General features: G+C 43.4%; 1 protein-coding gene across 1 annotated transcript; it reads left to right on the top strand.

The window, feature by feature from the left end:
* Positions 1–1,123: 1,123 nt before the first annotated feature.
* Positions 1,124–14,919, top strand: LOC308112125 (junction-mediating and -regulatory protein-like; the record flags this gene model as incomplete). The annotated part of the gene is made up of 10 exons (XM_080467367.1): positions 1,124–2,406; positions 7,484–7,657; positions 10,942–11,092; positions 11,680–11,849; positions 11,938–12,103; positions 13,150–13,319; positions 13,531–13,608; positions 13,784–13,876; positions 13,970–14,516; positions 14,615–14,919. Exons 1-10 carry the CDS (start codon positions 1,594–1,596, stop codon positions 14,917–14,919), a joined length of 2,667 nt encoding a protein of 888 aa, XP_080323493.1. The 5' UTR covers positions 1,124–1,593.
* Between the last annotated feature and the right edge of the window lie 1,352 nt (positions 14,920–16,271).

The raw sequence follows: 16,271 nt of genomic DNA, 5'->3' as shown, positions 1-16,271 counted from the left end.
AATATGTGTCCGAGTCCATTCAATTATTGTGAAAATTCATCAATTTGTATTTTGTTATTTTATTTAAGTTCTTTGTGTTTGGTTAGACTCACCTTCAGATGTCAATCAGCATGCACTGATCTAGATGTGTTTGCAAATCATCGCACAATGCATGACTGCCTGACGTCACCACGTCGCCGCGTGCACAGCTGAGGTGGAGGTTCTTATGTTGCCATCAAATGTGCCCAGGAAGGGTGAACTCTTTTTTCTTTAATGCACAATTTTCTCTTACAAATCAAAATTCTCTTTTTATTAACTTATTTTTTTGGTCAAGCATACCAAAAAAAAACCCAATGCTATTTCTCTTTTGTTAAAGTTTGCTGGAACTTTGTTATTGTTATTAATATATATTTATGACTTTTGGTGCCTTTTAGATATATGTTTTGGATGCATGTTTGAAATTAAAGGTTGTATGGTTGTCCTGATTTTGCTGTGTAAGTACCACGTTCCTGGCACTGCTGAACGCTGAATATTGTAAATATTGTAAATATTACTGCTACTGTGTGTATTTTTCCTATCTGTGTCTCATGCAGCTACGTCCATATGTATGGAAGTATATATTTATAGAATTAGCAACTTATATATACATAGCCTCTCGTCTTGTGTGCCACTACCCTAACTATCTTTAACTAAGTGTGCAATGTTGAGCTGCTGTGATGACCGAATTTCCCCATGTGGTGCTATTAAGGTCCGATCCAATTTATTGTAATCTAATCCAACTTTTGGGAATCATTTTATGTTTGAAAAACAAGCACAGCTATACAAAATGGTCATACCGTAATTCAAAACGTCTATTGCACAAAAGTCACCAAGTTTAGTCGGTAAGATATTTTAAAAGGCAACTGCAAATCTTTCTTTTAATTTAGAATTTAAGTTATCTATTGATTTCTGTTTATCTTGTCTTATTATAGGTGTGCATGTTTTGCAAGGGTGGAAACATGTTTTCGAAAAACGAATATATAAATTGGTGATATTGTTATTGTTGTAGATGATGACGTCATCACACGAGGGTTTTTCTGTTGTTGTTGTTGTTGGACTCACGACATTTCCCACGGCCCCTGAAGGCAGCACCATCCAGAGTCGCGGTCCTGAGGAGGAGAAGAAGAAAACATGGTGCTGCTGTGAGTTTGCAGACGATGCTCATGTCTGTGGTGAAACCTCCTGGTACCGTCGACGCACGGCCTGGGGCGGCTGGGTGTGCACGATGTGGGGACGCCGCCGCTACTTTGTGAGAGGAGGTGTCCGGTTCTCAGCTGACCGTCGGACGGGCAAACACACGGCCGCAGCCTCTTTTGTCTGACGGCGAGCGGGCGGCCGCAGGAGGCTGCGGGAGGAGCTGGAGGAGGCAGGTGGGCCAGCGATGGGAAATGACACCACACTGCTCCAAATTCATCCGCCCGAGCGAAGGACAAGAGCCCCGGAGGCCAAATCTCCGCGGAGAGGAGGCGATATAACGGTGTAACACGCAGCCGTTAGACGACGCTGCATCCCGGGACTGACACGCCGAGAGCGTCGCTTCTGCTCCCGGAGCCTGCGCGTCTTTCTTCCGCAGCGATGTCCTTCACAATGGAGGACCATCTGGAGTCGGGCTGGGTCGCAGTTCGCCCCAATGCCTTCGAGGACAAGGAGAGGCATAAATTTGTGTTTATCGTCGCCTGGAATGAAGTGGAGGGTAAATTTGCCATAACTTGTCACGACCGGACGGTGCAGAGGAGAAGCTTCGGGAGGGATCCTCCTCCGCTGGATGCGGACAAAACAAAATGGGCCGAAAGTCCCGTCAGGGAGAAAGTCTTCCGCAGCCCGAGCAGAGGAGCCGCCGAGGCTGCGGTGAAAGGATGCAGCCCTAAGGCCAGGAGGCCGACACCAGGTCCAATGAAGACTCAGACCGGGACGAGGTGTGCGGCTTCCCCCGTCAGCCCGGACACGGAGCTGGTGGACCCGCCGGGGGAGGACCAGCTGTCTCCCTCCATGGACAGCCTGGACCTGGACGAGCTGGACTCTCTGAGCCGGGAGGACTGCAGCTGGGCCGGACTCTTCTCCTTCCAGGACCTCCGTGCGGTCCACCAGCAGCTGTGCTCGGTCAACTCCATCCTGGAGCCCTGTCTCCCGGTGTTCCCGGAGGAACCGGCCGGGATGTGGACGGTGCTCTTCGGCCCGGCGGAGGTTCCCGAGACGGAGATGGACGAGCTGTGCCACAGGCTGCAGGTGTACCTCGGTCACGCGCTCGACACCTGCGGGTGGAAGATCCTCTCGCAGGTGCTGTTCACGGAAAACGACGACCCGGACGAGTACTACGAGAGCCTGAGCGAGCTGAGGCAGTCCGGGTACGAGGAGCTGCTCAACCGAGCGAACAAAGACCTGCAGGAGGTGAGAGATGTGTGGTCCTCCCACTGCACCACTGGGCTGTCTGCACATCTGGAGAAGTGTTTGCAATTATGTCTGTGCTGCACTGACCATAGGAACCAAACAACTCCAAACACCGACCACACATGAGCTATGTTATACAGTAAGTTCAACAAACTCAAACTATGTGGTGAGATATTACCGTAAAGTAACATTAGAATACATAAATCCACCCATCTTTTATAAAGATTGATCCACTCTTAGGGTCAATGGTTACCAGTCCTCCACAGGGCATTGAACACACACACATTCACCAATCTGCCTCAAATGTATGTGTGTGGGCAGTAGAAGGAAACCAGAGTTGCTGGAGAAAACCTACACACACTCACAGAGAGAACACGCAAACTCCACACAGAACTATATTATATTATATATAAATATTTTTTATTGACATACTTAGCGTGACATAATTCATAAAAGTACCAAATAATGCAGCGTAGTTGGAGAGTGAAGGCAAACAAGAAGTGGTCGACATGTGTTGTGACTATATTTATGATTATTACACAAATCATCACTTTCGCTGTATCATTTATTGTTCAAATAAAATAATACGATGTTTTTCTTGCCACAAAAGCTGGAGTTGTGTGCAGTAGGCTGAACACATCTCTAATGTCAAAGGCAAAACTGAAACACCGTCTAGTCAGCAAGCTGCCTTTGGTTTCATGAATTGATTGAATTTTACATGAATATCTCTTTGCACTGGAATATGTCAACTTGACAGCCCCGGGTCAGTTTGTGCAGCTCCATGAGGTAGACAAATAAAATCTGGTCTTTCTTTGATCATGATCTTTAGATTCACTTGAAGAGTTTAGTGAGAAAGGAGGACCACCAGATGTTACAGGAGATGAACTGACTTAAAGCAGTGTAATAATATTTGATACTAAAGTGAGACAAATATGACCAATAAGAGGAGGAGGAGATTCACTTCACGAGATGTGTCTGTAAAACCAACTCCACAGTCTTACCAGGGAGAAAGGATTTGGAAAAATCTGGGGTGAGACTGTAAGCACGTCCTGTATGGAACGTTATACCCACAACATGGCTGCTGACACAGCTGAGAGTCAAGTACACACACACAGGCACACATGAACACACTGACACCCTTTTATTTATCCATTTTGAATAAGCTTGGTGAAATACTGTGGCATGTTGATTTGTGTGCAACCGTGACTTTTATTTTCAACATTGAAGTGTGCATAGTCTTTATTGCTCAGAGGATATTCACCAAACAGTATTTTTGCCACCATAATGGCTAAATATGTTTTTTTTTGTTGTTGTTGTTTTTTTTTTAATAATTTTTCTGTTTTACTTCTATTATGTACTCCTGCTTTTGGAGAATACACACCAGTCCCATCTGACTGGGTGAAGGCCATCAAGAACTAACTAATATCAAATAATGAATCCCCTTGGAGAAATTCAGTTTTTTGCATTTATTCATCCTATTTCTAGGATGCTGTGGGCAGTACAATAATCTAAAATAAAATTATTATGAAGTTCCAATTCAGATAGAGATGTCGACAGTATATAGATCAGCCAAAAGTATCGATCAGACTGACAGGCAGTGGGTTCCAGGATCGATATGACTGACCGGATATCTGCTCGCTGCACTGGAACCCTCTTCCCCCCTGAGGCTTTTGGCCGTTTGCCCTCACAGGGTGCAGCAGACAGACAAGGGGTGGATGAAAATTTACACAATCATTCACACACTCACACCATTGGGAGCCACTGGGGGTTTGGTGATTTGCCCAAGAACACTTGGACAGGGTAAATGGGGGGTCGGACTCGTTGGTTGGTTTGGAATCTGACTCTCTGTCCCCTCTGAGCCAAAGCCAGTCCAGCTCGATTGTTCTACGAGACGTTTCAGACCTACTCAACATGTATAAAAGTAGCACAATAAAACACAGTGCAGATGATCATACATAGGAGCAACACCCACCTCTCCAGCATCTCATGATAATCTGTAATTTCATTCATTTGAATTTGATGCTTGAAAGGGTTTCTAGTTTGAGATCCTTTTTCTAAATGACCCTACAACCAGGGAGTTCGAGTATAAAAATGTCTTTTTTCGAATCTGTCCAAACCTTTGGTTCACTGAAAAACAGTAACCTGGAAAAGCACAGCTGAGAACTTACTTAATTCAAATGTATAAAAGAATTGAGCTAATCGAGCTGATATTTCTTTGCAGATAAAAATGTCCCAGTGTTGTTGTCTCAATGTACGAAATGAAGTCCAACCCACTAATCATAGACTACGACTATAACAAAACAATCGTGTTAGGACGGAAAGACCTGCATAAATGGGGCTGAGTGCATGTTCTTTGTTCTTTATTTCAAAGGTTAAGTACAGATATTAGTGTAGAAAATCTCATAAAAGCAGATGTACTCAACTCTCACTCAATTAAAAGTTCAAATTGCAGCTTCCCAGACATTCAAAACATCTAAGAGTATAAAGAAATCATCCTTTCAAGGACAATATTCCTTGTTGTGTCTTTAGTTCAAGCTGGCAGCCTGAAACAATTCTATTAAATAAGGCCATGGATGGGAAACGTCTTTCTTATCTGAATCTGCTCCGCCCTGTGTTATCTGATTCACTGAGGCCTGTGCTGCTACTAGTTCTTATATTCACAGATATCATCATCATAGTCAGCAGTCTTTTCTCTGTAATCAACTCTGTCATGCTGCTATTCAGTGACGTAGAAGTAAAAGCTATTTTGATATAAACCAACTAAGATTGTTTCTTATATGTCAAAACTTTTATAGAAAGTTGCGATTTAAATGTAAAGAGTTGGAGTCATCTTGATGATAAAATGCTGAAATAAGGTATAGCTACACAAAAGTTGTACTTAAATAGAGTAACTTACAGTAACAATACAATTGTATTTCTATTCTCAAATACTTCCACCAATGGTATATAATTTATGAGTGTGCACAGAGTGACAGTCTTATTGTGTGGTATGTACACAGTGGAGACACACTCCAGGTCAGGCTTCTGATGGCTGAGCTGCTCTTAATATAAACAGGCATTATATTGACGCCCATTGGCTGTCACATTGTGGAGCGAGACAGAGGAAGAGGGAAGGTGAGACAGAGAGAGAGAGAGAGAGAGAGAGAGAGAGAGAGAGAGAGAGAGAGAGAGAGAGAGAGAGAGAGAGAGAGAGAGAGAGAGAGAGAGATAGACTCTTGATGGAAGTCTTTTCAATGATCAGCATCACCACATATTAGTCCCAGCCACCATCAAGCGAGCTGCATCAGCTTTATGTGTTACTTGTACTTATGGATTAGAGTTCTTTCAAATACACATAAGTATTGACAAAGAAAATAGCGGTGTGGTGTAGCCATTTTTTTTCTAATGATTGGGATGTCTTGTGAATGCATTCTGACTTCACCCTGCAGCAAGTAATTAAAGCATAATTATCTCTAGTGTTCTTATTTTTCCCCGACAGAGTGCCTTTACAAAGAACAGGCTTAGGCATAGAATCTTTTGTCTTATTGCGTGGAGTTATCGCCAAAGTCAGACTGTAATCGCACATTTGTGAGAAGAATCATGCTAAAAGATGGAGATAAATATAAACCACAAACTTTTTCCAACATTACTCTGAAGAGAAACACTGTGGCAGGCACGATGTCAGACCGTTCAGCAGGTTTGGACAGACGAAGCGTCAAGTCAGGACGTTATGTGCAATCTATTAAATGTGGAAGATACTTTGTGTACATTTCAGTGTATTTTCACCAGAGGAAATATCACATTATCCATAATTCTTTGAAAGGAAGCAAAGAACCATTTTGGAGTTGTTGATCTTCAGATGTTATTATGCTATTCTTTTCTGCACTACCCCACTTGGAGTTTCTATATTTGGCGCTATGTGGCCCTGAACTAAAACGAGTAACGCAGTGACGATATGATAACGGATGTAACAAGTATAAAGAGTGAAAGAGAACAGTTGTTGATGTGAAAATGAGAATGTCTCCAAAGTATATCCTTTCTGACAGTGAAAAGACATGGTAAGACGTATAATTTACAATACATGTCCACCCGGTCAGCCCCACTCTCGCTCTTGTCGCTCTTGTAGTCACACACTCAGAATAAAACCACAAACCATACACAGACAAGAAGTGTGGACTTTTTACCTTTCCTGAGAAATAAACAAAACAAAGAGCAGAACGTTCAGTCTCGCAGAAGGTGCACTGACGAGAAAGAGCTAATTTGTCCCAATTGTTTCTAAAAGTTTTTTGTCAGTTGAGGAGTCCCAGTTCAGTTTAGTTGAAGGTGGATGCAGAACTCCTAATCCTAACCTGGACTCCTCTGGATGTGGGGGCAGTGCTGTGTCCTTCAATCATTCCAAAAGTGCTTTGTTGTAGGTCTCTCTCTCTCTCTCTCTCTCTCTCTCTCTCTCTCTCTCTCTCTCTCTCTCTCTCTCTCTCTCTCTCTCTCTCTCTTTTTCTCACACACACACACACACACACACACACACACACACACACACACACACACACACACACACACACACACACACACACACACACACACACACACACACACACACACACACACACACACACACACACACACTGACCTATCGATCCCCCCACTCCATTTGAGGGCTGAGTTAATGGCTATTTTAGTGCTTGCTGGTACCCTACAGGAGTGTTCAGTCTGGGAAAAATGTGTGTGTATTGATCTTGTTCCCAGCAGCAGGAAAGGCTCTGCTCATTTACCCACAGTCTATGCATTCAGATATACTCCTATTATTTACAGTTACACAAAGCGTCCTCACAGTCCCACAGCGAGGACCAAGTTCTCACGTAGTGCTGGATGAATGCTAAACGATCAGCAGTGGGTGTAATGTGTTACAGTACGGCTTTGCACCAAAATCTGGAACCCACTATTGTAATCCTTCACAGTCAAAAGCCTCAGAAGAATATTAGCGGCTGGTGACACGTTTCATCTTGTTGCTTTTGTTGCAAACTTTGTTCAGTCATCTTCATCATTATTTGAAAAACTCAACAGCAGACGACTGACTTCTTGTTCTCGTGTGTTGCAGCTGCTGGAGAAACACAGGAGCATGGACAGTATGGTGGAACTGCTGGAGCTCTATGATGAAGAAGACCAGGCCTTTGGAGGTCTGCTGGAAGCCTCCACACAACTGTACCAGTACCTGCTGCAGCCCTTCAGAGACATGAGGGAATTAGCCATGCTGCGCAGGCAGCAGATCAAGGTAACTGTTTGCCAAATAATTCTATGAAATTTTATTGATATTTTATGAACCTCTGAGTCACACTAAATATTGATGACCAATCTGTAAATTCTGCCATCCTTCTTAGATAGTTAATATAAAATGTGTTAAGACCCGTGTGAGACTTCTTTGTCCCTTTTTGGTGTTATATATGCTCATTTGGAGTCGCTGGCTGAGATTCAGTGTGTTTTCTGTAATTGTCTCCAGGCACAGACGATGAAGGTCATTAAACACAATTGGTGGTCACACCAAGTTCTTAAAATAGACCCTGCTCTGCGTCTATGCCACATTGTGTATGTGCATGTCTGACTGCACTGTATTAAGAAGGAAACCTTATCCTGTATATTCTCATCAAAAAAAAGACGATGGATTTAATTACAAAAGGAAGGGGGAGTCTGGTGAGTGAATAGATAACGGAAAAGCTCTATTCAGTGTTTTCTATGCTGTTGGTATATTTATTATTAGCTCCGTGACTCACTTGCAGAAATGAGTCTTCGTTATCAGAGTGCTGCTTCATATCCACAGTCGAGTTGAGGTGGAGCACTGAACGTGATCACCACACTAATTTTTGTTCTTTTCTCGACATGTCTCGACAAATGTCGACATGTGGCACTTCCATGACATGCCATCACCTGGAACGGAGCCCTGAGGATCTCCGATTCCCTGTCGTCTCACAGAGAAATAAATAAAACATGCTGCTTGTGGCCCTATAGTTTTACTGCAGGGACAGGTCGGTCTTGCTGACACACTGAGAGCAGGAGGCTCAGAGACGTAGAAACACAAATATGGACTCCAGTTGACGTGTGGAAATCCAGTGTCCGCTTCACTGTCGCGTTAGCAACCTATCTGCGATTGTTTTTATCTGCTCATGTTTGTACTGAATCAGAATTGAGAGTTAGATAAGTGACTCTCCCTCTAACCTTTTGTCTCTGCTGCTACACACTCACTGGTTTTCACTGCAGTGCTCACAAACATGTCAGCACAAGGCCACCCAGAGAGGCTCTGCCTGACAGGAAGCTTTAAAACAAACAAAACACAGGTCCCACCGAGATTTGAACTCGGATCGCTGGATTCAGAGTCCAGAGTGCTAACCATTACACCATGGAACCTCCTGTGAGTGTGAGTGGTCGAGAGAGAGAGTTAGAGTTGTACTTCCGGATCTATTTATAGCTCGAGGACAGTGTGGTCTTCTTTAGCTCCTCCCTTTGAATTTCTCTGGTGCCTGTTAGGAGGACCAGTCTTTAGGTTTTTCCTTTAAACATATCATGGTCATTATTTGCAGCCATTAATTGATAGAGTTTTAACAATTTGACAGAATCTTCAATTTGAGATGTTTTGGCTGTCACGTATATATTTTATATATAGTATTTAAGAATATAGACGCAGAACATAGTTTAATTATTTTTTTGTCTGAGAGAAAATATTTACAAGATCTTCCAAACAATTCAACCAATATTTTAGCTTTGTGTATTCACAAGATTACAAAATGAGAACCGTCCTGGTTTTTATTAAGACTTCACAAATCAGTGCATGTGCAGTCAGTCAACAACTGCAGGATATAAGGACGTGGACGGATGAAAAACAACGAAAAAAGTAATTTGCTCTGTTCAGACTCAGACATCCGGAAGTTGCAGAGGCAAGTGATACTGCTGCATTGCTGAATAGTGCTGCTGAGCTGCAGCAAGGTTACTTGGGGTCAAATGAGTGCTGTGCAGCTCAGTAGCATTGCTGGGTCCTACTATTTGTAGTTTTCTGGCGACTGGTCTGTGGTTGTCTATTTTTATTTTATTTGATGTTTTCAAACAGCAGAAGGTTGTTGATTTTGTTTTGCCTCTGTCTTCCAAATGCATGCGCTGGTGTGGCTAAAGTATTGAAGGCATTTTCTTGAATAAAGTGCAGTGCAAACTCAACAATATTGCAAAATACAACTCAAAAACAGCCATATAATTAAATGATATCTTTTTTCATGATCTCGGGGAAAATCTTCCCAAAAGTGGAAGTTATGACTGAGCTGTTGTACTGGATTGTTTTAGATGGTATCTAATGGATTGACATATGAGTGTGTGTGTTTATTGTTTTTACAAGGCAGACTTTAATTGGGTCTTTATTAATGTTGAAATCCTAGTTTCACATCATTATTTCCTTTATGGACAAGAACAAAATAAGCAAGAGACTCCTTTCAGTGTCAACTCTTTGCCGCAGCACTTCTTCCCTCTCTTCACCCTTGGTAAAAATAACAGCAGCAAAGATGACTACATTTTCTAAAATGTTGTCCTTTGTGCACTTTTTACGGAATCTCTTACAATATATTTTTTTTATTTGTATTTGTTTTTATTTTGTGAAACGCTATATGAAATCCTCGTGGCCACGGTGATTCTCCTCAAAATGAGATCAGCCAAAACACCGTTTTTGCAGCCTTCAGCGTCCATATCTTTACAAATTCACTCACAGTTTGGAGTTGATGCAAGTGAAGATTTACAAGCAACAACTTTGTGAGTCTGCACTGCTGCGTCTTGCTACAACTACTATACAGTATATAGTTCGAGCTCTCAATGCTACACTTCTGTCTGCTCATCAGTCATAATTGAATCAATTCCCTGACAGTGAAAGAATTTGGACGAGTTGCTTTCAATACAGAAACATGCCTTTATGTAACTTTTATACAAAATGGATTGGTGCTTTTTTTTTAACCTGTTTTTTGCTTGCAGACCAGATGTTTAGCACACCTGCTGTATCGCAACTGCAATTCCGTAAAAAGAAGAATTTTGGGGGGGAGTTGATGTTACTTCTGTGTGCATTAGTGTGACTTCCTAATTTACTAATTTTCCTGCATGAAGCTGTTTTTTTCTGCCCGTTCAGATGGGGAACTGATGACACACATGATCTTATTTCCCACCACCGATTGACTCAAATGTTGACTCAATGTGTGCCTCTTTTTAGTGGTAAGCTTACCCATTTTTGCCACTGAGTGGCAGTAATGTATGGCGTTTTAAGTCAGTACACCGACTCACTGTGAACTGGGAATTTCAAATGGGAGAAAAGCATTGTTTTTTTTGTTTGTTTGTTTCCTCTGACTTTTTTGAGTGTCCGTAGCTGGCTGCAGATTTACTTTTTAATTTCATCTAAATGATCTTGATTAGCCAGTACTGTATGTACATGTGTATCAACTGTTAAACAACTTTCTCTGGAAATTCTAAGATGTTGTGGATCTTTTAGTTTTAGTTGAGTTTAGTAATGATCTACGTTCGTTCATCCTCTTATCACAGATTTCCATGGACAATGACTATCTGGGCCCAAGGCGGATTGAAGCTCTGAAAAAGGAGGACTCAGACTGGCAGAAGAAAGCTCAGGAGGCTGTCCTCAACATCCAGGAGTTCACTGTAAAATACTTTGAGATCACTGCGAAAGCTCAGAAAGGTGCAGCATACCGTCACAGTCACGAGCAAAGTCATGATATCAAATAGGTACCTCAGGCTGAATGATGACTGCACACTCGTGAGACATGCACACACACACCCGCAGTAGTGCCATTGGTGTGGTATTGAACTATATGTGGTTTGGGATGAATGGATCAGTGCAGACTGCCGTGCTCTAACAGGGACAGGAAGAAACAAGGACAACCTATTGATCAAACAGCTCTTCCAGCAGACAGTCTGTGCTGCGTTACTCCGCAGAGCGACCCTGCTTATCCCAGTTTTTTACTCCTCTCTGATTGGTTCAATTATTATCTGTCATCATCTGATTGAATGAAATACTGTAGTTGTAATGTCCACTGTTGACCAATAGATGTCTCCCTTTGAATTCTCATTGAAAAAAAACGAACATTTGCTCATGTGAGACTTCTGTCATCACAATAAAGAAAAAGTAGTGGGTGACTTCCCACTCACTGTACCAGCGGAGATAGACGAACGTATTTATGACTCACATGAACACACGTCATGTTTTATCTGTGTGGAAATCTCCGTCATACATATGAAACGATGACTTTTGTTTTTGTGTTGTAGGGGTGTATGACCGTATGAAAGTTGACCAGCGTAAATTTGGGAAATCATCATGGACGGCAGCGGTGGAGCGCATGGAGAGACTGCGCTACTCTGTCGCCAAGGAAACGCTTCAGCTCCAGAGAGCCAGAGAGATCTGTCTGGAGCAGAGAAAACACACACTTAGAGAGGAGGTGTGACGCTACTGCACGTCACATGCACACACACCCGAACACAGGCACAATTTGTTCTGTGACAGATGTTGCTTATTTATTTCCACAGATGCAGAGTCTGTGCAGCAGTGAGGATGCGATGGCCCTCTTAGATTACATGGAAACACAGTACTATGAGCTCCAGCTCCAACTGTATGACATCCAGGCTGAGATCCTACAGTGTGAAGAGCTTCTGCTCACCGCTCAACTAGACAGCATCCGCAGACAGATGACAGGTATTTTCACTAAAATTTACTTACTGTTTTGTTGAAAGTTTGATGAGCCTCTTGGAATATGTCACCTCATTTCAACAGACTCCTGACAACCTACTACTAAGACTACAAGAGTCTCATCCTTTACATTAATGCCATGTACTGTTGTCAAGTACGAGTCTGTGCATTTATCAGGGGTGGAACTAACAAATTGCAAATACTCACATTATCTTAATCAAGAGATTAAGGTGACATCATGAACCTAATTTATTAAGATCCTGTATTAAGCAGGCTTAATTTGCACACTTTTTTGAATCTAAATAGATTACCGTACACTTTTCTCTGCCATTGTATGGCATACTGAGTGTATGGCATACTGAGTGTATGGCATACTGAGCCCCCCACCAGCACAAACATTTGGAGTTGAACATGTTTGAGGAAGTTGATAAAAATATATTATAGCATTACAGTAAGCAAATCAGGATTTGGGGAAAAAAAGTAAAGAAGAAAAACAGTCACAAAGCCATAATTTGAGGTACAATACAGAAAATATCTTACAATAAAGAATATAAACAAAAGTCGGGGCCAGCTCAGAAAATGCCTCTCATCACATTAACAGCAGGCAGTTCAGCCCACATTGACTCAATCATAAACAACACAAACATCTTTATAGATTCTAAATCGCATTTTACTTGTACAAAAAACTAGAAAATTCACTTTTGTGCCAATTGTTTTGCAACCATTAAGTTGATCTTTTTATTAAAAAAAATCCTCATTTAGTCATAAACCAAAAAATACTAGCGTGTGATATTTATATAAATTATTGTTAGAGAAATATATTTTAGGTTACTGGTAAAATTGAATTAGATGTCTGTTATTCAAAATACAATTAAGTGAAATAATCAATCGATCAATCAATCAATACTACAACACAAAGTGCTTTTTACGTTTACTTTCCACCAACAATTTTTTCTTCTGAGTACAATTGAAGCATCGTCGGCACAATCGTCCTTGAGTACAACTTTTCCGTACTCTTTCCACCTCTGGTATTTATGCATGTGTGCTTTCAGAGCGTCAGGATGAGGTGGTGTACTATGATGCCTTTGAAAGTGCAGATGATATAACAGGGGATGATACTGCAGTGAGAGAGGAGCTGCGCAGACTTAAGGTCAGCGCTCGACAGCTGGAGGCACGAAGAGGGCGCATCACTGCCAAGCGATCCTACCTGAGGAACAAGAGGGTGTGTGTGCTTTACTCACTTGGATTGTCATTCATTTAGAGCATTATACTTATACATACTTCTACTTGAACCAATGTTTTTAACCACAACATCATGACTCACATCAGTGAATCGATAAAACATATTTAGGAATAATGTTATGCTGCCCTGATCATCAGACTTTTGATGCAACAGATCCGTGCTGACTTTTTTGTCTCTCTCCTTTTTGTAGGAGATTTGTGTCTCAAATCACACCCAGAAACAGCTGAGACGTCAAACCAGGGACTCCATATCCCACCAAGTCTTACAGGTGCAAGATTTTCTAATACTTGGCTTGTAGGGGTTAACACTCTTGTGGAGTTTACAAACTCTAATGTCCAACCCTGAATTGGATTAAGTGATTTAATAGAAGAGGAATGCATCACTCTATACAGGTAGACTAAAATCATTCATTCTCTCCGACTGTAAACCCCTACATTTCCCAGCTGAGAAATGCAGAAGAAGATGAAGAAAGGAAAACCAGCAGAGTAAGTCAAGAAAGGCAGAGAACTCTAGACAGACTTCGCACTTTCAAACAGGTAGGAGCCCGCTCATTGTCTGAAAGTTTCTTTGCATATTTAATTCATTGTTTTACTGACTGTCTCCTGTTTATCATTGTGTGTTTTCTCCAGCGGTACCCCGGTCAGGTGATTCTGAAGTCCACCCGACTCCGTGTGGCTCACACACGGAGACGAGAGCGAGGGAGAAGCATGGAAATGAGTTGTCTGAGCGAAAGGGAGGAGCACGTGGACTCTGTCTGCATCCAGACGCAGAGCCAGCCGCTGTGTCTGAGCACCAGCGTGCAGACAGACCCCAGCCCCGGCGCCACGCTCACCACTCAGCCCGTCACCAACCTCACCGTCTCACTCCCTCCACTGCCCGTGCCCAGTCCCGCAGACTCCTCCTGCTCGCCCTGCTCCTTGTCCTCGCTGTTGGTGTCTCCCATTTCCCCTCCTCCTCCACCCCCGCCTCCGCCACCCCTGCCAACAAAGGAGGACTTGTCACCTTCGGGGAGCCCAGGACGACATGGACAGAAGGTTGAAGGGAAGGGTGCAGGAGAGGAGCTCACTCTGTCCCCACTTGGCCCATTCATCCCTCGCTTCTTTGACAGCAGCCAGCTGGTGAGCGCCCGCAAGAAGCTGAAGAAGACTCCAGAGTTCGATACCCACAACAGAAAAGGTACTGGGACCAGGAAGTGACATCATTGTTTCACCACGCTCTGAGCTGATCTAATTACATTCGCCAGTCACAATCTGTCTGTCTCCCCATTTCCACAGTGAGTTCACCCATGGACGAAGTTCTCGCCTCTCTGAAAAGAGGCAGCTTTCATCTGAAGAAGGTCGACCAGCGTTCCCTGCCTCACAACAGTGACGATGATCCCAACAGCATCCTGGCCCAGATTCGCAAGGGAGTCAAACTTCGGCGGGTCCCCTGCAAGGAGAGAAAAGACCTGGGCGAGCTTCCTGCCTCCACCGACCCGCTCACCAGGAGCATCCACGAGGCGCTGCGCCGCATCAAGGAGGCCTCGCCGGATTCTGACTCAGACGACGACGGGCTAGCTGGTCATGACTGGGAGAGCTAGGGTTCAGGACTTAGCATGAGACGCAAGCACGCACGCACGCACTCACACACACACACACACACACACGCACGCACGCACGCACGCACGCACGCACGCACACACGCACACACACACACACACACACACACACACACACACACACACACACACGCACACACAAGACGCACTGTACTGCACTGCATCGTGCTGCGCTGTAACACACAACACACACACAGTTACTCACTCATTCAAGCTCACACAGCCCGGTCACACATGTACCAAGTGACAAGGACAAGGCTGGAGTTACTGTACTCCAGTTATCAACCACTCACTGAATGCTCAAACGGTCCGTCGTCGATCTGTTCACGTTTTTTCCACACTACACTGAAAATCATGAGGGACATGTTTTTATTCCTGCTATATGTCACTGTGATTGTATTCCTGTACTGATGCCATGTTTGATTTTATTTTTATCAACCGTACTGTGGAAAAGCTCTGCACAAAACATTTTTCTCCAGCACAGTGCACTGACACAGAGTTGTGAAACTGAAAGCTGTATTTGGAAATGCATTCTAGCTCAGAGGTGTGTGATCTTTTCACTTTGCGGCGGTGTTACAAATGAGAGGCTGTCACTGCGATATGAATATATCATGAGCGTGGTGAGAAATTTAGTGGGAGACGGAAAATGGAGGATTACACCAATATTTAAAGTGGGATCACTGGATTCACTGCCAGATCATCACTCACCAAACTGGCTGTGTCACCCATCGGATTTCTGCTTGTTGACCACTGCTTGTTGAATCAGACAAATACTTTAAATCCTCTCATCGGTGAAAGCAGATGTGTGCCCTTCCCCCATGTTTGTCCTCTTCCGGCCTTCACCCCCTCCGACTCTCACCCGCTCACTGGGTGAGTGAGTATGTATATCGACCCATCTGTCTGACCGCGGCATATGGCGAGGCTGGTGAGAGCTATAGCAAAGCAGAGTATCTCCATCATTAGTCGCCGTATCTAACAAGACCTCTAATCTGAACCTGGTCACACAGAGACGGAGAGGATTTGGACAGTTTTCTCACAGGCAGACTTCTTTTACAGAGGTTTCAGTCATGGTCTTCACAGTGTCGGCAGATCTGGTTGGTGATTCCCAAACTTTGTGTGTTGGATAGTCGTGGCAGAGCTGTGAAACTGGTCACGCTTGTTTGAATGATGGATGGTATGTGGGAGGCTATATTCTCTCCACGCTGCAGGGAGTCAGTGTGGGCTGTGGAGCAGCCGGTCGTGATTGATGCGGTTTCTCTTGCCATCTTTTTCACTTTCTCTCATCCCCTTTATTGCATCTTCTCTAATTTCTTTCTCCACACTCAGTGGGCTGA

Source organism: Lipophrys pholis (genome assembly GCF_963383615.2).
Source record: "Lipophrys pholis genome assembly, chromosome: 7".
Lineage (NCBI taxonomy): Eukaryota > Metazoa > Chordata > Actinopteri > Blenniiformes > Blenniidae > Lipophrys > Lipophrys pholis.
Note: the sequence above shows the minus strand (reverse complement) of the source record. Positions and strands in the feature narration are given on the sequence as shown.